This window comes from Sebastes fasciatus, chromosome 2 (assembly GCF_043250625.1).
Source record: "Sebastes fasciatus isolate fSebFas1 chromosome 2, fSebFas1.pri, whole genome shotgun sequence".
In the NCBI taxonomy this organism is placed as follows: Eukaryota; Metazoa; Chordata; class Actinopteri; order Perciformes; family Sebastidae; genus Sebastes; species Sebastes fasciatus.
Window position 1 is genome coordinate 5588884 of NC_133796.1, and position 26771 is coordinate 5615654.

Consider the following 26771-nt stretch of genomic DNA (forward strand, 5'->3'; position numbering starts at 1 on the left):
CAACCAGCTATATAAACTTCACTACACGTTGAACCAGGATGCCTCTCAGATGATGATGCACATCATGTTGCTCCTCCTCGACAGAGACTCTTCGATGCAACAGTTTATAAAGAAAGAAGAAGAAGGGACTTCTTCAACAACCGGAAACCAAACTTTTTTCTACCAACTTTTTTTTTTTTATAACTTCTCTGAAGCAAAAGAGGAAAAAGAAGAAGAGAGTCGACCCTCTTCTGCATGGTGTCATAAACTGCACGGTTCCTTATTCTCTTCATTTGCGTGTTGCTTGTTGGAAATGTGACCAACAGGAGGAGAAGAAGTAAACTGTTTCTGGAGAGGAGCAAGGGGCGACATCGAGGGATTTTATTTCGGCACATAACGGATTCTGGTCCTTTTTATCATGGAAGATGTGAGTAGTCAGTTAACCCTCCACTGTGTGTCATGCTGCTTTGCTACTTTGTATCACTTTTATGTCCTCTTTGCTTTGAAGTGTTGCAGTTTTTGGATACTTTGTTGAGAGTTAACTCTTCAGTGATGAGTAAAACTGTCTGCATGGGTGCGACCAAGTTATTAGTGCTAAGTTATAGGGCCCATAGAATACAATAGGTGGCTATATTGGTGATTATGTAGCCTAATAGCAGGCTAATTAATGTTAGTTTGAGGAGTTTATACAAATACAAAGACTGTCTGCTTGAAGTCAACATTATTTGGCACCAAAAGCACCTGCCCCACCTGTCAATCTGTTGCATCAACTTGTTGGTCAGAGTCCCAAAAGAAACTCCACACAGCGACGACAAACTGCAGAGAGCAGCCACCAAACTCCATTCAAAAATATGCAATTTTATTGTTGCACTAAGTGTGGATGCAAATTTATAACCTTTAAAACACAAAATCACACTTTTTTCAGAGTCTTATATGTACTTTGGTGAATTCGGCATTATTATATTCTCCATTTAGCACATATGTGAATTGCATTTCAACATTTAGTGTTGGGTTACACATAAACGCCCCATAACGGTTCATATTTGAGGAACAACATGATCTAAAGGTTGACATTGCAAAAATTAAATATACCTGGTGGATTATACCTTTGCCGAATTAACTATGATAGGCGAATATGACTAGAAAAGTGTTAACAAAGGCTTAAAAACGTGTCCTGCTTTCATTATAACCAATTAAATTGTGATTTGCCATATTTATGTATGAGGTTTGGCGTGCTGTTGTCAACAGGGTAATAGAACAGTGTCGATATTTGATTTGTGCCATCAGATTAGAAGAATACATTTGGCTACATTCTTCATGCATAACCTACATTAACCGACGACAAACTCCAGAGAGCCACAAAACTCCATTCAAAAATATGCCATTTTATTGTTGCACTACGTGTGGATGCAAATTGATAACCTTTAAAACACAAAATCAGGCTTTTGTCAGAGTCATATGTGTGCTTTGGTGAATTCGGCATTATCACAATCCCCATCTAACACATATGTGAATTGCATTTCATCATTTAGTGTTGGGTCACACATGCACGCCCTCATAACGGTTCAGCAACATATCTAAAGGTTGATAATGCACAAATGTAATATACCTGGTGAATTGTACCTAAGCCGAATCCACTATGATGGGCGAATATGATGGCTTAATAACGTTTCCTGCTTTCATAATAACCAATTAAATTGTAATTTGCCATATTTATGTATGAGGTTTGGTGTCAACAGGGTAATAGAACAGTGTTAAGTAACACTCAATATTTGATTTGTGCCATCAGATTAGAAGAACTAATACATTTGATCTTAAAACATATAGGCTACATACTTCATATATAACCTACATTAATGTAACAATTGATTAGCTGCACACCTCAATGCTGGTTTGACATTTTGAGGAAGCCAACTTGCTAGAAAAAGGAAGTGAAGTACAGACACTATGTTACCTACAGTATGCAGGGAAACTTGTTGCAAACATTTTAAAGCATGCTGTGCCTCGCCCTTTGATTTATCATAAACTATTAGATTTAGCTGCCAGAATCTGATAATTAAAAGCAGCCTTTCTTTCACTCTCCAGACTATGAAGGCTATAAACCATGAAACAGTTACAGCCCACATTTAAACTATAAGAATATGTTCTCCCTTATTCTCACAGGCATCTTCCACCATAAACAATGTGCGTTGGCAAGTAGTGGACACTGTAAGACAATTATAACTGTGACTTAATTCGCATTTAAGTCAAATTAAGGCAATAAATCGAGCTTAAAGCTGCAGTAGGCAGATTGGAGCAATTCTGATTAAAGAAAAAGTTATTTTTATAAAAGGGTTGCTATATCCTGACAGTAGTGCATGAGACAGGTAATCTGAAAAAAGAAAATCATGTGCCTCCTCCGGTGCTCCTGATGGCATCTGCAAGATTTCACAGACCGGAGGAAAACAACTAATCAGACCGAGCTGGAGCCTTGCTGTCTCTGAGCAGCTGTCAATCACTCGCAAACTCCGATCAAACGGTCAAACTAGGCAGCGTCAAGCCCCCAGGAAGAGCGCCGGTCGTTGATGCCAATTTTCGTAGTGGCCAAACGCTGGTAATACAACTTCCGTGTCCGTCAACGTGATGCCGTTGGGCCCAAAAAAAAAAGAGACGTCTGTAACTATATTATATTTTTTTTAAGGTGAACCAACTTCCCAGTACGAACACTCTAGTATCCCTTATTTAAATCATTAGGTACTACAAGTTATAAAATACACTAATAGCCGAATCCAGAGTTATTTCCCTTCCTCTGTTCATGTGATTGAGACCCAGACCGAGGCTGGAGCAATGGCTGAGAGGCGGAGTTAGCAAGCTGTAACGACAGCGTGACGGCTTTGACCCCTTGACCGAGCGGACGCCTGCTCCGTGGGCCCAATGGATGCGGAAGATCGCCGGAAGATCCGGGTACTTTTCCAGTCGGAAGTCAAGCCATTTTGGCATCATGCGCCACTGACTAACTTTCATAGGAATGAACGTGACCCCGCCTCCAACGCTGTATCCAGTTCTCTTAATACACCCATAGGCAGCGCTGATCAAATATGAATCAATACTCTGTTACTGTAATGACTATTTCTCACCTGAAATGTTTTCAGAAACATCTAGTAGTGTACTGTTTAGCTGTGACCGGGCAGCCTTGTTGAGATCAAGTAGAAAAAATACCAAGCACCGCCGACCAGCCGGAGCAAACTTTCTCATTTTACAGCTAAACAGTACACTACAAGATGTTTCTGAAAACATTTCATGTGAGAAATAGTCATTACAGTAACAGAATATTGATTAATATTTAATCAGTGCTGCCTAGTTTGACCGTTTGATCGGAGTTTGCGAGTGATTGACAGCTGCCTCTGTTGGATGAATAGCCAATAGGAACGCTCTCTCTCTCTGAAATGACCTGTGATTGGCCAGAGTCTTCCGTCACAGGCTAGATTTAAGAGGCACCAAAGTCTAGTTTTCTCTCAAAACACTTGAATTACAATATGCTGAAAGGTTATTATGGAAAAAAAAGATTTTCCACTAGGTATACACTTACACAGAAATAACACAGTCATAGTTCCAGATTTGTAAGTGATTCACCAGAATCTCTTACAACAGAAGTATGAGGTCATTGTCATAACGGTGGGCTCTGACTGATGACTTTCAAAGGTTGCAGCCTACAGTACTTTTTTTTGCATCTATCAGTTCAGCACGTATTTTGTGGATGGCGTTGTGTCAGGATTGGAATCTGAGTAGATGCTTGTGCAGCAGATGGTGGAGTCGAGTCCTGCATTGCATTTTGGGAAGTCACACAAAACAGTGTAGTTTGATAGAAACAGTAACTTAAAGTACTTGGAAAAAGAACGAATGACATTATGAAACAGGTTAATGCATTATTTGGCAATGTCTGTGATATTTGAATTAGATTTAATCTATAAGATTTACTTTAAACCTTAACCAGTATTATTCATGGGCATTTTGTGATGTGAGAAATGAGAATATGACGTCCAGTGTGGCTGGGGATTCACAAAGTACAGATGGGCGAGGGCTAGTAGGACTTACTGAAAAGGATCCAGTAGAACATGTAAGAATATGTCAGCATTCAACCCTGCTAATTGGAGTCCGAGGCAAGATTTTGCTGAAGTCACACTCAAATGAAAACGTGTTTTTGCTTATAAATTTTGTCAAAATTGTAAAAAATTAATTTAAAAAAACTAGGGCTGTCAATTGATTAAAATATTTAATCACGATAACTAAATTAAATGTTTTTGCTAAGACATTTGGTTAAAATAAAAAAAAAAACTAGTAAAAACTTTTTTTTAAATATTTAATTACGATTAATGACATGATAGCTCGTCGTTAATCTGTTCAAAATGCACTTTAAAGAGAGATTTTTCAAGTATTTAATACTCTTATCAACATAGGAGTGGGCAAATATGCTGCTTTATGAAAATATATGTATATATTTATTATTGGAAATCAATTAACAACACAAAACAATGACAGATATTGTCCAGAAACCCTCACAGGTACTGCATTTAGCATAAAACAATATGCTCCAATCATAACATGGCAAACTGCAGCCCAACAGGCAACAACAGCTGTCAGTGTGTCAGTGTGCTGACTTGACTATGACTTGACCAAGCTGCATGTGATTATCATCATGGGCACGTCTGTAAAGGGGAGACTCGTGGGTACCCAGAGAACCCATTTACATTCACACATCTGGAGGTCAGAGGTCAAGGGACCCCTTTGAAAATGACCATGACAGTTTTTCCTCTCCACAATTTAGCGTAGTGTTATTTAGCCTCCTTTGAGACAAGCTAGTATAACATGTTTGGTACCAATGGATTCTTTAGGTTTTCTAGTTTCATGTGATGCCAGTATTTTTAAAACTGAGCCTGCTACAACCTTAAAAATAAATCGCAAGTCACATGAATGCGTTAAAGAAATGCTGCATTAAAACAAATTTGTGTTAACGTGTTATTATCGTATTAACTTTGACAGCCCTAAAAAAAATAAAAAAAATAGGAAATTAGGGTTTTATTTATTCTATAGTGACAGAAGTCAGTATGGCTTCATTAGGGTTATCCAGGTGGCAGATATGTTGGTTCCAACTGAGGATGTCAGTACTATAATTTGATCGGTGTAATATTGTTAAAGCAGACATGAAAACTAGGTTGTATCACTTCATTTCCAACAGGCAGGTTGTAGGCAGGCAGTGTAAAGAGACAGAGGTCTTAAACTACTAACGGTATGATGCTGCGTGGGCTTTTTTAAAGAAGCCTGTATCAATGTTCACAGATTATATAAAAGTATGACGTGCCCAAGTCAGTAGTGTTCCACAATGTGACATAAATGTGTCCAAAAAACATTTTAAACCTCTTTCGAAAAGTAGAAAATGTGCTCAGTATCTGCGGAGTATAGTTAATATCTTCTATATTGCTGTGTGGATATTGTAATATAGCTAAACTGAAACTAGCACTCTGTGTTTATTACTGGAAAGATTGTATGAACACCCACTTCTCGGCTGGCTGCCCATTAACAGCTGTCTGGCTCTTTTCTGTGTCTTTACTTTTCATTTGTCACTTCCCGTTCTCCTCTTCTCTACTTCACATTCTCTTCTTTATCTTCCACCCCCTCGAACCCCACTGTCCATGATGATCATTCGTCCGCAGCTCTGTGAGTCATCCTTTTATCGCCACCCCACTGACCTCGAGTGCAGTGGTGTGACGTGTCTGCCTGACCCGTTCAGCGAAGAGGAAACAGACCGCCACATTATGTGACAGGCAGAAAACAATTAACCCTCTCTCATCATCGTCCTGCTATCCAGGCCGCTGCTACACAATGATGTGTGTGTGGGCGTGTGTGTGTGTGTGTGTGTGTGTGTGTGTGTGTGTGTGTGTGTGTGTGTGTGTGTGTGTGTGTGTGTGTGTGTGTGTGTGTGTGTGTGTGTGTGAGTGAGTGAGAGTGCATCGTGTTTCAGGGAAAGTGAATTTATGAAAAAGAATAGTGAATGCATGTGTGTGTTCTTGCAGGGACAAAACGTCCTCAAGAAGATGGAAAATGCTCATTTGGAAGACATTGAGCTCATTTCTACTACTGCTACTGCACAACAAGGCTGGGATGATTCACATATCTCCCGATTCGATATTACCATTTATTATAAGTGGTATTTTCTTTTTGATTTATAAGGGACATGTTATGTTTTTATAATTCTGGAAACTATAATTCAATTAATCTTATATACTGTATATAAATATATATACAGTATATACAGTTCCCTTTGTTAACACCTTATTTTGAAAAACGGACGTAGTCACACGTGTATACTTCCTCTAACTTCTCCAAGTCCGTCTCTAGCTCTCCCGTCAGCTCCGTTCTCTTTATCCATCCATGGTCAGCTCCATCGGGGCCGTTTGAATGCATTTAACATAAATGTCAGTATATGGGTGCTCAGTATAGCGTCGGCCCATTTGACCACGGAGATGAGAGGGACTGCCGGCTTGACCGCACGTTACCGCGATACGATAACGTTTCCTGTCCGTGACAGAGTTAGCATGCAGCTTTAGCCGTGATGTCTAGCTCTGCTTTTCCTGTCAATGTGTGAAACCCAAAGTGTTTCCATCCTTTACTGGATGTGTAGTGTTCACCACGCTGGATTTAACATGTGAGGGTGCAGGTCGTATCCATGTGGACCCTTCGCCGTTTGTCGTCTCGGCTCCCTGCAGTTTGTTTTGGTTGAAGGACACGGGACGGATATGACGTCATGTTACTCAGACTACAACAATAAAAGCGGTAACTTCCTTCTACCTCCACATAGACTCAAATGAAGCAAATATATCGATTCTGGCATTAAAAAATCAATTTCAAAATCGTAAAAAAAGAAATCGTGATACATAGGTGAATCTATTTTTATTTCGCACCCTGACTTCACAAGGGGTTAATTTATAGGATTAAACAGAAATAGTGAAATACTGCTGTTGTTTGCTTCTTTGATATACTTCTCCATGTTTCTCACTATTTGTTCTTGATAATATCAGGACATGTCTCTGTCCATCCGTGTCCTACACACACAGAGTTACAAAGTGGGAGGACTTTTCTTTCACAATGTCAGGTGATTGACAGTTGCATCTCCACAGCTGGGATGGGCATGATGACGATTAATCAATTCATCAATCGTCTATGTCAAAAAGTAGTAAAAAACGCCCATCACACCTTCCCAGAGCCCAAAGGGATGTTGTTAAATTGCTTGTTATTCAACTATGGTTCCATATTTTGGTCACAAATAGAGAGGAGAGGTTCGACTCATTTTACCGACACTAAAGAAAGTTTTCAAGTCACTTGTGTCACCCAGAGATTGTTGGTGAATCCCCCATCGGCCCATATGAAAAGGTTGCCTTTCTCCCTTTTCACTGGACCCTGTTCCCCAAAATTAACAGTGTTTTGTGTCGGCTTAATTGTTGATTTCAGTCCAATGTTTCAGTTTATTTGATATCAAGTAGTGTGTATAAATGACACAAGCTTGTTTAGTTAGTTTTATGGGTTTTTTGTTGTCCTGCAGGGGATGGAGGGGTAGATCAGCAGCTCAGCAGCTCAATCAAGGAAACAGGTTTTCTTCATGATGTCCTCTGAGCAGAGAGGGGCTGGGCTCTGTTAACATGCAGGATGATAAAGGTCAGATAGTTCTGCAGTAAATGACTGATTCTATAATGGTTGGTGGGCTCATTGGTATGTGTGGGTGCCTCAAGATAGATTGAGATGTCAGCAGTAACTTAGAGATCTTGTATTAACGGTCTGTTCATTATTCTGTGTGAATTTGGATGCTTGCTCGGTTTAGCTCCCCCTATACGTACCTGGTCAGGTGGTATTAGGTTCCAGTTAGGTGAGGCTGAGAAGATAAAATCCCATTCACTGGAGTAAGAGGGGGGAAAAGGAGGTTGCAGCTTTCTTTTGTTTGGTGTTCTTTTGATTCAGTTTAAATGTAGATTCATTGAATTTCCCAGGTTTCTTTTTTGCCCTTTGTTTCAGTCAACTTTTTGTTAATAAATACTACTTTTTTGCACTATACTCCTGCTTATCAATCTGGTTCTTCAACATCCCTTTTTTAAAGTTTCCCAGTGCCAAACCACCTCATCTGCCCTTTATACGGGTTGGTGGCGCAACACTATGTCATAAGACTTTATTGAGATAGGAAGCCCCGCCCCCTCCATGTTAGCGGATGGGACATGGACCAAACTAAAAAGTCAAAGCACACGTCAAATACATTTTTCCCAAAGATGGTTTCTGTCATTTTAGATAGTTCTTATCACGCTGATGTTTGTGCAAGTGTTCAGTTTTCTGATAAGTTCGTTTTTAATTAGTTAATTGATGCTCTAAAAAGGGGGTGAGACGTCATGATTGACAGCTGTGATTGACAGCTGCTCTGAGTGAAGTAGTCGCGCAGCCGGAGGCTCGGGAAATGTACGAGAGAGGAGATGTAACTTTAACTTTCCATTACTGTCACCAGTCTGTGTAATAGAGCATGTGTCAGTTTGATCATAAATGTAGTTAAAGAGACATTTTGGTTAGTTGTTGTGTCTTTCTAGCCAAACAGCTACCGTGCTGCTAACGTAGCAGCTAGGTGGCTAGCGCAAGCAAATTGCGACCGTGCTCGGCTCATGATTGGCTCGGGCGGGTGTGTGGGTGGGACGTTGTCATTGCGGCTCCAGCCCCCCGATCACTACTGTGTAGACTCTGGCTCCAAACAACATCAAAATCTAAAGATGGCATGTCCCCTATCATCCCCTATCATGTCCCCTTATTTTGGCTTCACTTCTGTACGTGGAGACGGGTCATCCATCTGCTGGTGCCTTCAAATGAAACACTCGTGAGCTGGTGTTTACAACATGGGAAGTCGTGTACACGATATGCTTAGCTTTAAAGTGGTTAAGTCGTGAAGAAAAGCCGCGGCTAAGCAACGGCAATATTATCGTTACTGTCGGCGTCTAGAAGACACAGAGGCTAACAATTTAGCAAGCGGGTAACATAATGCAGGAAATGCGAAGGCATAATGAGAGAGGAAAAAGATGAGGTCGTTGGGAATATCAACATTTTCCTCAGACCTATTATAAAATTACCAAGAAAAACAAAATACGACTAAAATTACAATATATTAACTTATTATGCACCAAAAAATTAACTTCCATGGGCTCTGCCATTTCTCACAACGTCAACAAACACGTCACAAGTCGTGAACTCTGAGCTTTCAGAAACTTTCCACTTACGAGGTTGTGAATACGACATGAGGGGGGGCGTTCATCTGTCGTAAACACTACCCCATTTGAAGGCACCATATGTATATATATATATACATATATATATACAGTGTTTGGTCTCCACAATAAGTGAAACGAAGAGTTGGGGTGTGTTTTTCATGGCTAATTATAAGGATGTCCATTATTGACAGTACGCTATATGACAGTAAAATAAAGAACACAACTTATATTGGTGCAGCACCTTTATCGTGTTGTTAGCAAACACTTCGGAGCTTTTGGGCCCACCTGTGGTCTGTGGTGTGATATGTAGAGCAGCGGCCTCACAGTTTTAAACATTAGTACCCTAAGTGTGAAAGTTTCAGTATGCAGCGTGTTAGAATGCATACATTGTGTACAGTGATTGACTTGAATCTCAATGCAACACTGAGGAACAAGCAAAGCCTACATCTGTTTCTGATAGTATAGGGTGTGGACAGTTTCATCAACCCTGCAGTTATGTCATTTATTGCATTACATTTGGCTGTGACAACATTGGCAGCAACGACACAAAAACAGGAACCTCACGATGGAGGCGAGCATCTCTGAATTTGACCTTTCCTACTAGAACTTTATTGTTTTTCATTTCAGCTTTTTGTGTGCAGCTTTTGTCAGGAAGAAGTGGAGTCAAGTTAATTATCCACTGTTTGCCAACTTTTTTTGATAAACAACTTAATTTTGTACTCAAAGTCAAAAAAAAAGAAGGTTGTTGCTAAAAGGAGAATATGACGTATGACTATAGTAGAAGCTGCAGGTCAAAGGTCATCCTCCAAGCTGCAGGCGCACTCATGCTCGTTTGAGTCTGAGCAGCAAACTGATAAATCTGTTTATCTATCAGTTTGTCTTTCTAGTTAGTTAGCTAGTTAGGTGTAGTTAGCTAGCCCAACCACATTAGATAACTGATGGATTTCATTTGATTTTCAAGAGAAATCAAGAGAAAAGTCCCGTTAGAGAAATAAACAAATCCCAGTGCAGCCCGGTGAGGTGTCGGTGCTGGGAGCTGTGGCGAGGGGGGTGGGTGTTGGTGAACGATGCACCTCCAAAACGTCCCGAAACTGCATTTCAAAAGGCGAACTTCTACAACATGTCTATCCGTCCTCCAGTGCACTGTGGCCGGCGTGCAGCGGTGCGTCTCCTCGGTGCAGCAGTAGCCAGCAGACAGACGCCTCGCCAGGAGGAGACTGTGAAGAAGAGAGCGAGAGAGAGAGAGAGAGGGTCGGCATGTTGCGCTAATTCTTGTCTCATCTTGTGGTCTGATAAACAGAAAATTAATCTAAACTCGGCTGAGAAACGATGCAATCTGGTTGCCATGGTAATGAATTATCTGTTTGAGAAAGAACCAAAAAACAGGAAGTAAAGCTGGCTGGAGGGGGGGGGGGCCTTTAAGGCTGATAACGGGTTAATCGTACCAGCAAAACAACATATTTGTCCAGCCCCCATGTCTTCTCCCAGCTCGGGTGGGGTTGGTGGGGTTAAAGTGTGAGCTCCAGCGAGGCTTGTGGTGACTTCATGCTGGGCAGGTCAGCGTGAAAATCAATGAATGCCAGATGCTCCCTGACCTAAAACTTCATCAGAAACACATGTCTGCTAAGGTGTGCCTCTTCCACGAAAACCCTGCGCTCGGTTTTCTCTTCCTCTTTTAAGACCCAGCGTGCATGAGATACCTTAGCTTTAGCATGTTGTCATTTTTGTCTCTTCGTATTATTATTTTAATCTGCACATAGATGACGGTTGACGTGTCAACTTTCACCACGACAACTGCGGCAGATAGATCGTTTGGACGTGTGTGGGCAGTTTTGGGTGAAAGGTTTGGTTAGGTCTGTGTTTCAGTGCAGAGCAGACTTCCTGTTAGTCCAAAACTGGAGCCCCTTAACCTACTATCTGACATCACAGTGCAGAGCTATACTAGTCAGTCATCTCTCACTGCTGCTCTGCTGCAAGGGTTTGATCAGCGTGACGCTGTACTGAAGTGTTCCACCTACATGTAGCCTCATTTTACCCCGTGTCAGAGGCATGCCAAGGCCACTCTGTGCCTAAAAGGTGCTTTCCTGGACTGCACAGTGAATCTGCTTTCTCTTCATGTGGTGAACGTTTATCCTAGTTGCACTATCGCTCTATTTTAAAGTGTTTTTTACAAAGCAGCTTTTTTTTTATTTTCTGCCCTTCTCGCTCTCCGTCTGGCACGTCTTTCCTGCCTGCTTGGCTCTCCTTTCTTTGCAGCTGCGCTGCCGTTTACCAAGTAGAAGCACACTTGCAGTTACAGTGAAAGTGGAAAAACAGTTTGATGACCTCCCACCTAATCCCCCCCTCAAAAAAAAAATAGAAAAAAAAATAGATATCCTGTGGAATTTCCTCCAAAAGAAACAAAAGGCTGGGAATTTTGCAGACACCTGCACTTCAGGCGGTGTTTTAGTCACCATGGAAAAGGGAGTATCTGGGTTTACACAGAGCTTACTCCACAAGTCTATATGTAGACACAGGTCTATATTTCACGGAGGTCAGCAGCCACAGTAGTCTGCTTGGATTCACAGCAGTTACAATAGATTATAATGGGGAACAAGTTTCACTGGGAAAATGATCAAAATAGATTACAATAGATTAGATTCAACTTTATTGTCATTGCACATAGTACAAGTACAATGAAATGCAGTTTTGCATCTAACCCAGGGGTCTGCAACCTGTGGCTCTGGAGCCACATGTGGCTCTTTAGCTCCTCTCCAGTGGCTCCCTGTGGATATTTAAAAATGGAAATGAATAACTGTTTTTTGTTTAGATTTTCATTTTTATTTATCATTGTTGTAGGTCTATGGTAGGACGGAGTATTAGGGCCACATTGAGGGAAAAAAAAAAAATCTGAGATTTCGAGAATAAACTCATAGGTTTACGAGAAAAAAGTTGTAATATTATAATGTAGTAATTTTATGTGTTATTTTCTTGTTAAGTTATGACTTTATTCTCGTAATATTACGTTATTTTTTTCTCGCTAGGTTATGACTTTATTCTCATAATATTACGTTATTTTTTTCTCGTTAAGTTATGACTTTATTCTCGTAATATTAGGACTTTTTTTTCTCGTTAAGTTATGACTTTATTCTCGTAATATTACACATTTTTTTCTTGTTAAGTTATGACTTTATTCTCTTAATATTAGGACTTTTTTTCTCGTTAAATTATGAATTTATTATCGTAATATTACGTTATTTTTTTCTCATTAAGTTATTACTTTATTCTCGTAATATTACAACTTTTTTTCTCATAATATTATGACTTTATTATTGAAACCTCAGATCTTTTTTCCCTCAATGTGGCCCTAATACTCCGTAGTACATTTGTACTTTGGCCCTCACTGCATTAGACTTATATACTATATACTTAGACTTAACTATAAGTTGCATACTGATGAGATGTTGTATAATACATTTTGTATAACAAAAAATAAATGGTATATAGGTGGAGTTATATTTATATCTATACACGGAGTGGTTATGTACATAGACCTATATGCATATGGGACTAAGTGAAAATATATGAGATGAATATAAGAGAATAGATTCTATAGGGACTAAATGAATACTATATAGATGAACATTAAAATGTCCATCAGCGTATAGTATGCCACTATATGGCTAAACACAATGCTGCTATTCGTCGCTAACAGTAGCTTTTCATATTTAGCAAAAACCCGATTGTTTGACTGATACTGATGAGCATAAGTAGAAGTTAGTTATGCTGGAGGAGAGCTTTGAGAAGTTTATATGGATGTTTTCTTTTAAAGAAAATCTCTTTTTCTGTAAAATTTAAATCTTTTTTTAAAGGTGTTTTTTTTGCATCTTCCATCATTCCCCAAAACACACTGGCATTGTTTTGTGAGTTTGTAGCTTGTAGTGGTTGAACACAGCAGTAGTTTGTGCCATTTTCGTTATGGATGTAAACTGTTTCAGTTCCCTTACATATCGCTCACAGTTTCATTATTAATCACACTAGTGAGAATGTTCTGTGTTGCCTAGCAGCTGCTGCTGTCATGCTCTTCATGTTGTGCCCTGATAACTGCCCCTGTTTGGCTGCTTTGTAGACCAAAGCGACATTGCTATTACTTAGGCCTACTACCCATCTGTAGACAAAGGCCCAGTTCCAATACACCCAATATACCCTCTCTCTTCCCACTTCCACTCTGTTTGCGCGTTCACGTGGAGGGTCCGCCATATTATGAGTGGAAGTGGGTTATAAAACCCTCCAACAGCGAGCAGCCTGCGTCGATGCCGACTTAACCAGCTGCCCTCACTGACGACGTGCAACGCCGTTTAGTGTTCGTCATGGAACATCCAATATCAGTTCCCTGCAACTACCGGTACATTTACTCGTAAACTGCTCAAACTGATAAGACATTTAATTTATCCTACTTTATTGTCATACAGACGTCAACAACATAAAGTAGATAGATTGTATTTAGGAAAAAAATATACCCTTGTCTAGTCTAGAAAACGTTAGGCGTGTTCATTTGATTGTAAAGTGTTTAAACAACATATATTTATTATTTTTTACCCCTATCAGGAGCTATAACCCCATAATTTATTATGTCTTCAACTGTGCAATACAGACTCAACAGTGCAATAATTAAGTGCAATAATCTGGTTTACTCCGGCATTAACACTGCATTTATTTATACAGAACATTTAAACTTATTTCATTCTTGTATTTTTATAAATGCATGCATTTATATTATTTTCATAGATCCTATTTTTCAGCATTATTATTTGTACTGTTGTTATATATATTTCTTATTTATATTTTCTTATGATTTCTTTATTTTTATATGTTTATATTCTAGAACGGGAGCAAAACGTAACTCAGTTTCCCCTCCGGAGATCAATAAAATATTTCTGATTCTGATATTTATTTCCTTGCCGGAGAGAGAGAAGTTCGTCCCGAAGTGGCCGCTGTATTGACACCCTCCACCTTAAAGAAGGAGCTTCATTGAGCTGTGAGTGCGACTACAAACGGAGTTCACTCCACCACGGAGTGGGAGGGTGTAGGGACCGGATTGGAATTATGCCCCAAACATGTCGAAGGCTAATGTGCAGAGCAAAGCTCAAAAAAGTAGATATACTCTCTAAAGGTGTCATAGTCTGAGGTGAGATGTGTCAGAGGCGCGGCTTGCTTAAGAGGCAGAAATGAAAAAGTCCGATAAGAAGTGAGAGCTGCTGCTCTTAACAGGCCTCTGCCCCAGTTCTCTAACGCCAAACTACTTTTGCAATAACACCCCACTGTAAGCAGAACTTAGCTTTTTCTCACTTGCTGCACAACCTCGATCTGAGCTTAATCACTAAAGTGTCAAAACAGGAAGAAGTCATTACATGAGCTGATGTTACTAATAAGTAATTTACAGTACTGTGACACACACACATTCACTCACCCGCTACACCAGTCACTGCTGTCAGCATAAAGTTCAACACAGCAGTTGCTTAGAACAACCATCGTTTTCTATGTAAGACTCATGACTGGATAAAATGGGCAACTTTAGTGGGTAACTTTAGTTTATATTGTGCTCAGGTGAGGTGATGCATATTCCTGAATACAATTTGTGGGGGTCAATAACAGGTTTAGTTCAGCCAGCCCACACACCGATGGCATCTTCACAGGTTGACACCACAAACGACATGACAGCTTCCCAAAAGTGAAGCCAAAACATCTGGATCGCCCAGATTTTTTTTTTTCCAAAGATGGTTTCTGTCATTTTAAGTAGTTCATATCACGCTGATGTACTGTATGTTCAAGTGATCATTTTTCTGATAATTTTAGTTTTAATTAGTAATTTGATGCTATATAAAGAGGGTGAAAAAAAAAAAAAAAAGCTGCTTTGTAAAACCACATTAAAACAGAGCAATAGTGCAACTAGGATATACGTTCACCACAGGAAACCACTTTTTAGGCACAGAGCAGTATCTTCACTCTAGCTTTAAAACTGAGCGCGCTACAATCGTAAAATCGCAACTTCCTCAACAGCCCTAGATAGAAATGTGCAGATTATATAATATGCTGGTATGTTTACCAACTATCAAATCAATACTTCAGTCCTGTTCTAGTACAGGTATACTGTGCAGTACCAATTAGTAACAATAACAAACTGAAAGTGATAATGTCTGCACTGGTGTGTGTTTTGAGTGTGACTTCCTTCCTCTTATCATTGCAGGGTGCAAAAGAGGATCCAGCCCAGAGTAAAGAGCCAAAGTTCCTGGGTAAGGCCGGCTGGGTGAAGAAGGCCTCCAAGGGGCTGCTGGCCAGCTATAAGGACCGCTACGTCCGTGTGGAGAAGACAGAGATTGTGGTGTATGAAAATGAGGTACCTACATAAGTTATATCTCCCTACTCATGCACCATATTTCTACAGAAAGCTCTCAAGATATAGATAATACAGTTACATGATTGTTCAGAATACCTTGTCTACAAAGACAATATAGTACTCTTTAGTAGACTGTTGATTCTCTCCTTGCAGTATATGTTGATATTAATCAAAAGCTAAAAGGATGGCATCTTCAGGTAACACTTTATTTTACTGGTCCGTAAATTTCATGGTAATTAGGTGATAATTAGCAAGTAACCTATTTGAAATTTCTTTGGAATTAAAACATTATTTAATAATTATATTCTGCTATTTCCCAATAAGCAGTAATAAATTACTGGTAATTTATTTAATACATTTCCAGGAAAAGAATACAAAGTTAATTGATATGCTTTATTTCCATGTCTGCTGATAAATACAGTAGATAATAATTAGTAAATAACTTCTTTGAAATTTCTTTAAAAAACTCCCTGAATCATTACATTAGCTACCAGGTTACATCTGTGTAGATGATAAGTCACACAATGGTGAGATTTGTGCCTGATCAGAAGCGTCTTCTATTAGTTTTCCACCTCCGATGAAGAGCAGCCGCTTCTCAAGTCTAAGGGCCCTATTTTAACCATTATATGCTATTTTAGCATATCATTATTAAATCATGTTTATAATAAAGTAATTTTCGATACATTTTGAGGTAAATATTGGAGTAATTTAGCAGTAATTCTAAAGAAATTTCAAATAGGTTACTTGCTAATTATCACCTAATTACCGTGAAATTTGTGGACCTGTGAAATGAAGTGTTACCAAAACTCTTTATCCTGTATTTGAAATGAGAAACTAACTTTGTGTTGCAGGACCTGCAGAACTGCTTAGAGAGGGTTGACCTGGAAAACTATGATGAATGTCGTGAATTAAAGAGCCCGTTCAAGAAGAAGCACAGACTGTTACTGATTCGATCATCCAAGCCTGGAAATAAGGTGAGCTGAGAGATGAGAGAGGGTGGAAATTAGATCTGTCAAAGCCCCAAATTTTAATGCATTAACGTAACTTGCGATCTTTAGGTTGTAGCGGGCTCAGTTTTAAAGCTAGAGTGAAGACACTGGTATCATATCAAACTAAACGAATCCATTGGTACCAACCATGTTATACTAGCTTGTTGTGAAGGAGGTTAAATAACACTCCAAACCTGCGCTAAATTTTAGCGAGGAAAAACTGGCATGGCCATTTTCAAAGGGGTCCCTTGACCTCTGACCTCCAGATCAGTGAATGTAAATGGGTTCCATGGGTACCCACAAGTCTCCCCTTTACAGACATGCCCACTTTATGATAATCAGATGCAGTTTGGGGCAAGTCATAGTCAAGTCAGCACACTGACACACTGACAGCAGTTGTTGCCTGTTGGGCTGCAGTTTGCCATGTTATGATTTGAGCATATTGTTTTATGCTAAATGCAGTACCTGTGAGGGTTTCTGGACAATATCTGTCATTGATTTGTGTTGTTAATTGATTTCCAGCAATAGATATATACATACATTTGCATAAAGCAGCATATTTGCCCACTCCCATGTTGATAAGAGTATAAATACTTGACAAATTTCCCTTTAAGTTACATTTTGAACAGATAAAAAATGTGTGATTAATTTGCGATTAATCGTGGTTATCTATTTTAATCAATTGACAGCCCTAGTATATTTAGAGCTTCGTGTATATGCTGTGGTAAGAAGTTAAGTCCCTTTTTTGGCTTGAAAACAAAGTCACAGATGCATCTGAACCCTGACACACATGGTAACAGGATGTGTACAAAATATGATATGTGAAAAACAGAAGTTGGAAATCATGAAGTTTAGTCGTGGTTTAGCGAGCCTGATGAGAAGAGATAATTCGTTGAACACGTTATTATTAGAAAATGATTCACCTCGAACAAAGGTCGTAAACATTTTTACTACTTTTCCACTTTAAAGATGCACGAATCAGTGTGTTATATTAACAGTGGATAAAAAATTTGAATAATTAATTAGAATAATTTATCTTAGGCAGTTGGTAGAGACTAAAACAGAGCTAAAAAGCAGAGTGAATATTTTACTTGCATTCATCAGGTGGACGTAAAAAACACTCAGTATAAATGCTGAAGTTGCTTCCTGTCGGCTGGATTTGTAAAAAAGGAAAGTGTTTGCTAACACGTTCCCTTTAACATGAATTTCAAAGTAACACGTTTCATCTTAAAAACAAGAAGTTGAATTCGTAATAAATAAAATACTCTGTTCCTCAATTCAATAAAGTCAGGTTTTCCCTCCCTACTGCTACAGCCTTACATGATCTGGTTATGGTGGCAAGTTTAACAAATAATTGCAAACTTTAGATAGAAATTGCTGATTATTGAGTATGCAGTAACTCTTCAGCACAGTTTCAATTAGGCTGTGGGCTGTTGTGGGCTGTTGTGAGCTGTTGTGAGCTGTTGTGAGCTTCCTCATTGAGGTCAGCTTTAATTTTTGTGCAATGGCTCTAACAAATTGAGTTTGAGGTCTGAGGTCTGAGCTCTCTAGTTACAGGCTTCCTTTAGGCCACTGCTGCTCCCACACAGTGTTGCAGTCAGGCGGCAACCTCCGGGTCTGAGAAATGAAGCCTGCGTGCGTGCGTGCGTGCGTGCGTGCGTGCGTGCGTGCGTGCGTGCGTGCGTGCGTGCGTGCGTGCGTGTGAGAGAGAGAGGTACACATTTACTTCACAAACACACAGTATTGCTCTCTTGTGCAATTTGTGTCACTTTTTCCCCCCAGTCAGTAAGTCAGTCAGTCCGGAGCAGTGAGCAGGCTGAGGAGGAGTGAGTCACACTCCAGTGTGCACAGATGTTTCAGTGTGTGTACAGATGTTACTGAGCTCTGAGCTGTGTCTGGACATACTGCTGTCTTTACTCATCTCAAACACCACCACCAGTTCCAGCTGCTCTTCTCTGGTTGTGGCTCCACAGCCTGTAATGGGTTTTTTGATGATAGTAGTAGCATACTTTAGAGGTTAGATAAACTATGACAAAGAGGCGTATACATACTGTCACTTATGCACACAGGCACGCATCCACATGCTATTACATCCACAAAAACAGCGGCTATAAACTAAGATGCACAGCAGGAAATCCGTTAAATGTTTTGCATTAATAAACCTGTAACATTTTCATGTGTCATGAAAGAAATAAACTATGACCTAGAGGCTCAGGCGCTCATCTACATAGTGTCAGTCGTTATGCAAACAAGCGCGCACACACTCCCACGCATTTTATACATCCACAAAATCAGAGGTTGTAAACACAAATACACAGCGGGAAATCTGTTAAATGTATTGCATTAATAAACCTGTAACATTGGGCCACCTTCACTGGTTACGTAACTAATTAAAAGATTAACAATATATTTATTAAGCCACATCAAGAACCGGTGTTTAATAACAACCACATGCGTGCTCATCCAGAAACGTAGCCACAATTACAAACATGCAAATAATACCACTCACAGTGCAGCTTACTACAAAGCAGGAGAGACAGTTTATCAAGGTGCATGAGTGGATTTACAGTTTGAACTCACTACTAGAACAGCTGGCGTTTACGACTGTGAGTGCAGAATCTCCTCAACACAACTTCTTTCCATTCGTTGCGTAATTTTCGAGTGAGATCATTCCCATTGGCTGCTCATACAATGTGGATATATAGTTGTTTTTTTTAATTGGCTAGAGAGAGGGGGTGTTTTATAGGCTAGTACAATAATAAATAACTTCCATTACCAAACTGTATGACTTAATTTTACTTATAGCTGTAAAAGTATTTGAGTTTTGTTTTTTTGTCAGGAGACAATTCAGCTGAGAGGGGGTACAGTGACCTTTTTACACCGTAGATAACGTTGGTAAAGACAATAAATTAAAGGCAACCTGTGTAGTTTTTGACCTCTAGTAAAGCGATGGAGCTACTATTTCTACTTTTCTTGGCAGAATTATGAATGTTGAGACTAAACCAGTTGTGTTGGTTTCCCTTTATTCCACTTTCAGAATAAAGGGAAGTAAAAAAAGGGAAATGTTGCTACAAAAGATTGTTTTGCAAGTTGAAATACCATCGTTGGACATTTAATCCCCTATTTGTAAAACTCCTGAGTTCCTGAATCCGCTGGTAGTTTGTAGTCTATTGTGGTTGTTCAGGGTGAATGAAGTGAGTCGGGTCTGACCAGGATGTGAGCAGCTACTTGGCGTCTGCTTGGTTTCTCCGGGGTAACCCTCCCCAGCTCTGGCTCTGCATGGCTGGACCGACCATGCCAAAAAGACTGTTATAAAGCAGCGCAGCAGCAGTGTGTCTCGCAACCAACCAACCTGCAGCTGCTTTCCACAGTTATACATGTATAGATAATGTAGTCCTACAGCAGTGGTTCTCAAACTCTTTCTGTCATTCCCCTCTTTGGAGGAAGAAATATTTTCATCATTTTCGTCAGTCAATTAAAATATTTAATCACGATTAATGGCAAAATGTACCTTAAAGTGAGATTTGTCAAGTATTTAATCCTCTTATCAACATGGGAGTGGGAAAATATACTGCTTTATGCAAATGTATGTATATATTTATTATTGGAAATCAATTAACAACACAAAACAATAACACACATTTAGCATAAAACAATATTCTCAAATCATAACATGTCAAACTGCAGCCCAACAGGCAACAACAGCTGTCAGTGTGTCAGTGTGCTGACTTGACTATGACTTGCCACAAACTGCATGTGATTATCATAAAGTGGGCATGTCTGTAAAGGGTGTAAATAGTAAAAATGTTTACGACTTTTGTTCGAGGTGAATCATTTTCTAATAATAACGTGTTCAACGAATTATCTGTTCATACCATGGATGTATAAAGAGACAATTTGTTTACACTTCCTCCGTGTAAAAGATTTCCCCCCACCTCTCATGCCAGAACCACTTGCCTACAGTAAATGTTTTACCTTCGATCATCGGCCTTATTCTGAAATGACTGTTCTGTATTCACCGCTGACAGAAGTCGTCTCTCTGCTCTCTGTGTCTGACAGGTCAGTGATGTGAAGTTTCAAGCTCAGACCGCAGAGGAGAAGGAGGCTTGGATTAAAGCTCTGCTTGACGGCATCAATCGAGCAAAGAACAAAATCTTTGATGAGGTAAACAACATCTCTTCATTTCATCCTCACTGAGTTTTTAATACACGTTCAGTGGAGAAGGGAATGAATGAGCTTCATGTTTTCACAGGTGACGGTTGATGAGAGCAGTAATTTAGACCATGTGACCCGATCGAGGCCCAAAGGGAACCGCAACCGGCGGCCACCGACCAGGATACACATGAAAGAGGTGTGTGTGTGTGTGAGAGAGAGAATCCATTCATGTGTGTGTAAGAAGACACTGTGTGGTTAGCTCCGTCGCTACAGTAAGTCAGTCGAGATTTGTATCTCAGCTTTGTGTTGAGTTTATTGTTCTTCTCGTGTTTAGATGGGTCTCTTATTGGTTCAGACACACACACACACACACACACACACACACACACACACACACACACAGGAGGTATGCATGTGTGAATGTGTGTAAGTCACTCTGGATAAGAGCGTCTGCTAGAGGGCTGAACTAGACTAAATCATTCCTGTTGATTTCATGCCAGATTTATATTTCTATAGCTCCCATAAAGTATTCTGATTTGGTCTGATCTGGTTCTGACTAGTTACTGTCTGTTTATTAAGCATATTTAAAATACTATATTTTGTATTACCAAATATGTATTAAGTATATTTTGCTATATTTTAATAAAAAAGTAGGGCTGATTAACGCAAATTTGTTTTAACGACTCTAATTTAGCTAATTAACGTAACTTGCGATTTTTATTACCATGGCAAAAATTTATTTTTTTAAGGCTGTTGACAGTATTTTTCAGAAAACTTGTAATACAAAAATTAATTGCCTTAATGTAAGTAATCAACAGGGAAAGTTTCATGGTTATGCTGTATCTATTAGTAACATTTTTACCCTATTCATCTGTAATGTCTCTCCTTAATATAAACTCCAGAAACATTAACAGAAATATGTTTGTTATTCACTAATCTCGCTTCTAATTCACTGTGTTTTGATCACCGTTAAGATGCCGTCAATGAAAGTCAACACATTCCTAATCTCTTCCCTTTCTGGTAGACTTTTAATTTGAAATAACTGCTGAGTTTCATGTTTATGTTTCTTTATTTTGCACACATTAAGACTACACAAACATAAAAAAAAAATAAAAAAAGTGTAGGAAGAGGCAAAAAACCCGCTGGGCTTATTTGAAGCCTCCACCTAGAGACAAGAATAACGTACAGAAATAATATGACTACATAATAGTGATGATTAGAAAAAGATATAATAACAAGAAGCATTGACAGCGGCTTAACAATGATTGAAAAAAGGGCAACCCAGAAGTGATAAGAATTAATTAGTGAATAAAACAGTATTTCTGTTAAAAAGAGAAACTCTGCAGCAGAGTGGTCAGCCTTTTTTGTTTTAACTCGGCCTTTATTAGCAACCAGCCCATGTGTTTGTATAACAGCTTGATGGTATATTGGCTTTTAATTGAACTAAATGTCTTGTCTGCGTGATATCTTTTTTGCCCTCTAACAGGTAGCTGATGTGTCGTCTGACGGTATCCTGCGTTTGGATCTTGATCTTGAGAATGCCATAATGCCTAATGGGACCCATCGCGCCACTGTTGATGGCACTGCAACCCCCAAAGAGGCAATCAGAGTCCCAAGTCCTCCGTCCAAGGCCAGTGAAACTGCAGAGAGACGGTCCGGGGCGATTTCTGAAGAGGAGGCTCAGACCGAGCCAGAGGTCAGTCCCCAGAAAAAGGTCATCAAACCCCCCATGCCCCCGACCAAAGAGGCTAAACCCAGTTCACCACCTGAGGATGAACCTGATCAGGATGACGGCCCAGAGAAAAAGGTCTGTATGATGATGCGATATAACCATTATCATTCAATGCAGAAATATTTGTGTGTTTGCATAATCTCTGAAATATGATTTCATGTTCATTAAGGTCCTGAAGCCTCCTATGCCTCCGTCTAAAGAAGCCAAGCCGTCTGCTTCACCTGTGGAAGAAGCTACAGAAGCTGAAAAGAAAACGACGGGTCCACCACCACCAACCCCTCCCAACAAACCCAGCTCCAGCAGCTCCACGAGCAGCCCGGCAGAGGCCTCGCAGTCCAGGCCGAACTCCCACCTTCCCACCCCTCCATCCAAAGAGAAGAAGCCCTCCCATCCTGCTGAGGAGCCGGACCAAGAGGTTCAAGACTCGACTGATGAGAATAAGGAGAAGGAGGAGACAGGAACAGATGAGGCGGACCAGTCGGTTTCTAAAGATCTACCTAGTGATGTTGAACCTGAGAGTCCCAGCGAAGAGGTACGGGTTTCTGGAGAAGAATCAGAGGAGACTATGACTAAAGCATCCGACAATGAGCCCACAGAGCAACTCAGAAAGAGTCCCAGTCCTCCTCTAATCCCCAAGAAAAAGCCTGTTCAGCCTGACGAGCAACACACGAACGACAACATGACTATAACGCAGACTGATGAGGGCCAGGACTCCGCTGCATCACTGCAAACAGCCTCAGATACCTCAGCCAGCTCTCCTCAATCAGAAGAGGCTCTACCCAAGAGGGAAGTCCAGTCAGTGGTTGTCTCTGTGAGTGACCCGGTCGCTGACGGCCTCAGCCTGAGTCCACTGCTCTGTCACCTGCCGGGGGAGAAGAAAAAGAAGACGGAGGAGAAATCCGTCGACAGCGGTCAGCACTCGGACGACGACAGCGAGGGCTCCGGGAGTGAAGACACGCTGGCGGCTTCCACGCGTGCGTTGAGAGGAAGCAACGCCGGGCTGGATGTGTTGGACGCCAGTGAGGAAGTCATTCAGCAGATTCCCGTTAGTATAAGGCCGAAACAGGCCCCACCCAAACCTCAGGTCAGACCGAAGATCTTTCCCTCTCGGCGTTCAGAGCCCACTCCTCCTCTCAAACCCTCAGCCAAGGTCAGGTCAGCCTCAATCGGAGATCTGCTGTCTGACTCTTCAGTCCGCGTTCAGGCGAAACAGCCCACCGGAGCTGTGGTCGGAGGCGACGCGGCCCCTACCGATGACTTCAGGAAACTTGAGACTGAAGTGGCGCTGGAGATGGAGAAGACGAGGGAGCTCCAGAGCAGAGTGAACCAGTCCGGGGGGGGAGGTGACGGGGAGGGCGCGCCGGAGGGCCTGCTGGCCAAGGCCATGGAGAAGCTGAAGAAGGCCGACCACGTCCTGAGGGAAGTCAATAAACTGAAACTCGCAAGGAGCTCAAGCACCAGGAAGAGCTGGTGAATGTCAGTCACAGAGAGAATGACCGTTCGCTAAACCCGTCTCCTCAACAGTTGACATTTCAGAGGGCAAAATCAGCTAGAAATGAGAAGCTGCTTTTGTGTTCCTCTGACTGAAATCACTGGTTCCCTGCGACCCTTTAAAGCAGGGGTCAGCAACCTGCAGCCCTTTCACGCCTCTCCGGTGGCTCCCTGCGGCTTTGACAAAAATGATATAGAAATGAATAATGGTTATCTTTTAACATTTTAACTAAGTGATTCTTGCATTCACCAACTGCAAACGTGTAGCCTACACACCACAAATTTTAACATTTCAGGAGGGCTGACCTGAATGCTTTGAAGCTTCGACCGTTGCCATGGTAATCAACCTCCAAATCAGTGTTCGAATGCTTCGTTTTCTAATCTTTTTATATATACAAGTATTTAATAACAATGTATAAATCCCGAAATAGCCCATGCAATAAGGAATAATCCCACAACATTATTCATATTGAATATTAATTATTATTAGTTATTTAACTAAAACAGGGGAGATGGAGACCGACAGACAGAAGAACATGTCAGCCTGCCCACGCCATGCTGCTCCGCAAAGCTTCGAAGCTTCGATGCCCAAAAAATGGTAATCGGGACAGCCCTACATTTCAGTCAACTAACTGTGTGTCATATAGCCTAAATACGTACGTCTACGGCCCCGGCGCCTTATCCTCTAATTTTGACAATCTACACGTGTTGGCTAGTTTTGAGTTTCTCTAGCTGCAGTCGGCTTCCAAATCCAAAAAAAGAGGAAAATCTCAAGGGAAAATAGAGAATTTAAAGGTACTGTTTGTAACTTCTTACACGTATAAATCATTGCAGGTCGGTGTCTTATGCACGCTCGAAGACACAGGGGAAACCGTAGCTTTGGTCTACAGGGCCGAAGTCGATGCTGTACTCTGCTCCTCTGCCTGCCTGTCTTCACTCACACACACCGCTCGTTCTCACTCGCTCTCTCGCTCCACCTCTCACGTGCATGCGCGCACACTGCAGAAGATGGGAGCCTGCAGCAGCATGACACAGTATCAGCACTGATTCATGGAGAGACCTTCGTCTGGTCAGCTAACATTACTGCCAAGCAGCTGAAATATGTGTGATATTGTGATATTGTGGTTTTAGCTGACTTGTGCTGCCTCACTGTTTTGAGCGATGCTCATTCATGTCTATTTAGAGCGAGCACAAGCGTGAGCAACAGGACGCTGACTTCCGTTGACTTAACGGCCACAGGTGTCGCTGTTAACAAGCAATTTCTGATTCTTACGTAGAGTGCCTTTAATAGTTCACTATCTCTTTTTGATAGTGAAGGTTGCTGACCCCTGCTCTAAAGGATAGCGATTCTACCTAAGAGAAAGGAAAGCCTGTTACAGGTGTAACAACACTGGCTACGGGAGGGTCAGGGTTTAGCGAACGGTCACTTGATTGAGACCAGAATGACAGAAATCTCTCATTTTCTATGGTTATGCGGCACATGCAACTGTTTGCTCAGAATTAACTAAGTGCAATTATTTCTAGTTTAACTTTCTCTGCAGCTGAAAATAATGCTTAACGTTCTACTGTGTATTTTTTTGTTAATATTCGATATTTTCAAGAACGATTACTTGAAAGTTAATTAAAAAAATAATAATAATATAATGACAAAGCAGTACTGTCAATACATTGAGAACATGCAAAAACAAAAGTACTAAAAAGTGTTAATACCAAATTACACAAATTGTTTTAATAGTTTACTCTTTCTTTTATTTTCAGATACCATGTTCTTGCTGGCAGTTTTTTTTTATATATTGTACATAATTGATAATTTTACTACAGCATCTGCTGTTTATTGTTGATGACGAAAGATGTACCAACCTAGCTCAGGAGTTTTCTGAAATTCATCTTTTCAGTTAATCATAAAGCAAAATGAAGAAGTGCTTCTCCACATGGAATGATTCCAGTTTTATTATTAATGATATGTTTTTCATACTGATATTGTACATAACACGGAACGCAGAGCTTGTAGCAGCCCGTTTGGCTCTAACTAACCCTTCTTACAGTTTAATTTTGCATTCATTTGATTTTATGAATATGTGCTCCTCTGTGATGTTCCTCGCAATTTGAATCATGAATTCAGAATTTCCCCTATTTTTGTCCAATGCTTTGTTATTAAAAAATGGTATGACAGTTAGTGTTTAAGACTATTTTAAATATGTCACGCCATTTAGAGTATGCAAGAATATTTTCTAACATTAGTTATAATTTTGTACTCTTTTGATAAAATTTGCTATTGCCCAAATAAACAAAGGGAAACTACCTGTTTACATTTTGTGTCTTTAATGCATTATCGTTCTATTGGTTTCCTTTTAGAAAAGAGAAAATAGACCATAAATTGATGGAGAGAAATTCACCAGAATGTAGGAAATAAAGTGTTTGATGCTCAAAATGTCCAGACCTGTGCCCTCTTGCTATGGTCCGGACAGAAAAGGCCACAGATGAAACCCATATTTAAATATGAAGACCTTTAAAATGTTGCTTCCTCCTCCTACCTGTCTGCTATAAAGTTTGCTTTCAGTGAGTGTGGCAATAATATGCAGCCTTCCTACATTTCAACAATTAATTTACTGTACAGAGTCCTGATTGACCTGTTAGACGTAATGAAGGTAAATGGAGAGTAATGAAAGGTAATGAAAATAGCTGCACTGCTATGGAGTTACTTCTGTATATTTATTATGCAAGCAAGCAGAATAGATTTGAGAGCAAAACTATCGACATGCAATCAAAACAATTTTTTA

The 26771-nt window shown here is 40.3% G+C and overlaps 1 protein-coding gene across 2 annotated transcripts; it reads left to right on the forward strand.

Annotated features, from left to right (window-relative positions):
• plekho2 (pleckstrin homology domain containing, family O member 2) lies at positions 1 to 26292 on the forward strand. Of its 2 annotated transcripts, none has more exons than XM_074659531.1 (7): positions 1 to 406; positions 15475 to 15624; positions 16476 to 16598; positions 20673 to 20777; positions 20866 to 20964; positions 22255 to 22575; positions 22670 to 26292. In XM_074659531.1, exons 1-7 carry the CDS (start codon positions 398 to 400, stop codon positions 23972 to 23974), a joined length of 2112 nt encoding a protein of 703 aa, XP_074515632.1. In that variant the 5' UTR covers positions 1 to 397; the 3' UTR covers positions 23975 to 26292. The 2 variants fall into 2 exon arrangements, with proteins under 2 accessions (XP_074515632.1, XP_074515624.1); XM_074659523.1 differs by lacking the exon at positions 1 to 406 and adding an exon at positions 2790 to 2922.
• Positions 26293 to 26771: the final 479 nt, after the last annotated feature.

Bases quoted from the DNA above. Each gene is read 5' to 3' on its own strand.
- plekho2 (XM_074659523.1), top strand. From the start codon at position 2,893: ATGGATGCGGAAGATCGCCGGAAGATCCGG. The intron at 2,923-15,474 runs GTACTTTTCCAG...TTATCATTGCAG, and splicing joins AAGATCGCCGGAAGATCCGG to GGTGCAAAAGAGGATCCAGC. The intron at 20,778-20,865 runs GTAAACAACATC...ATGTTTTCACAG, and splicing joins AGAACAAAATCTTTGATGAG to GTGACGGTTGATGAGAGCAG.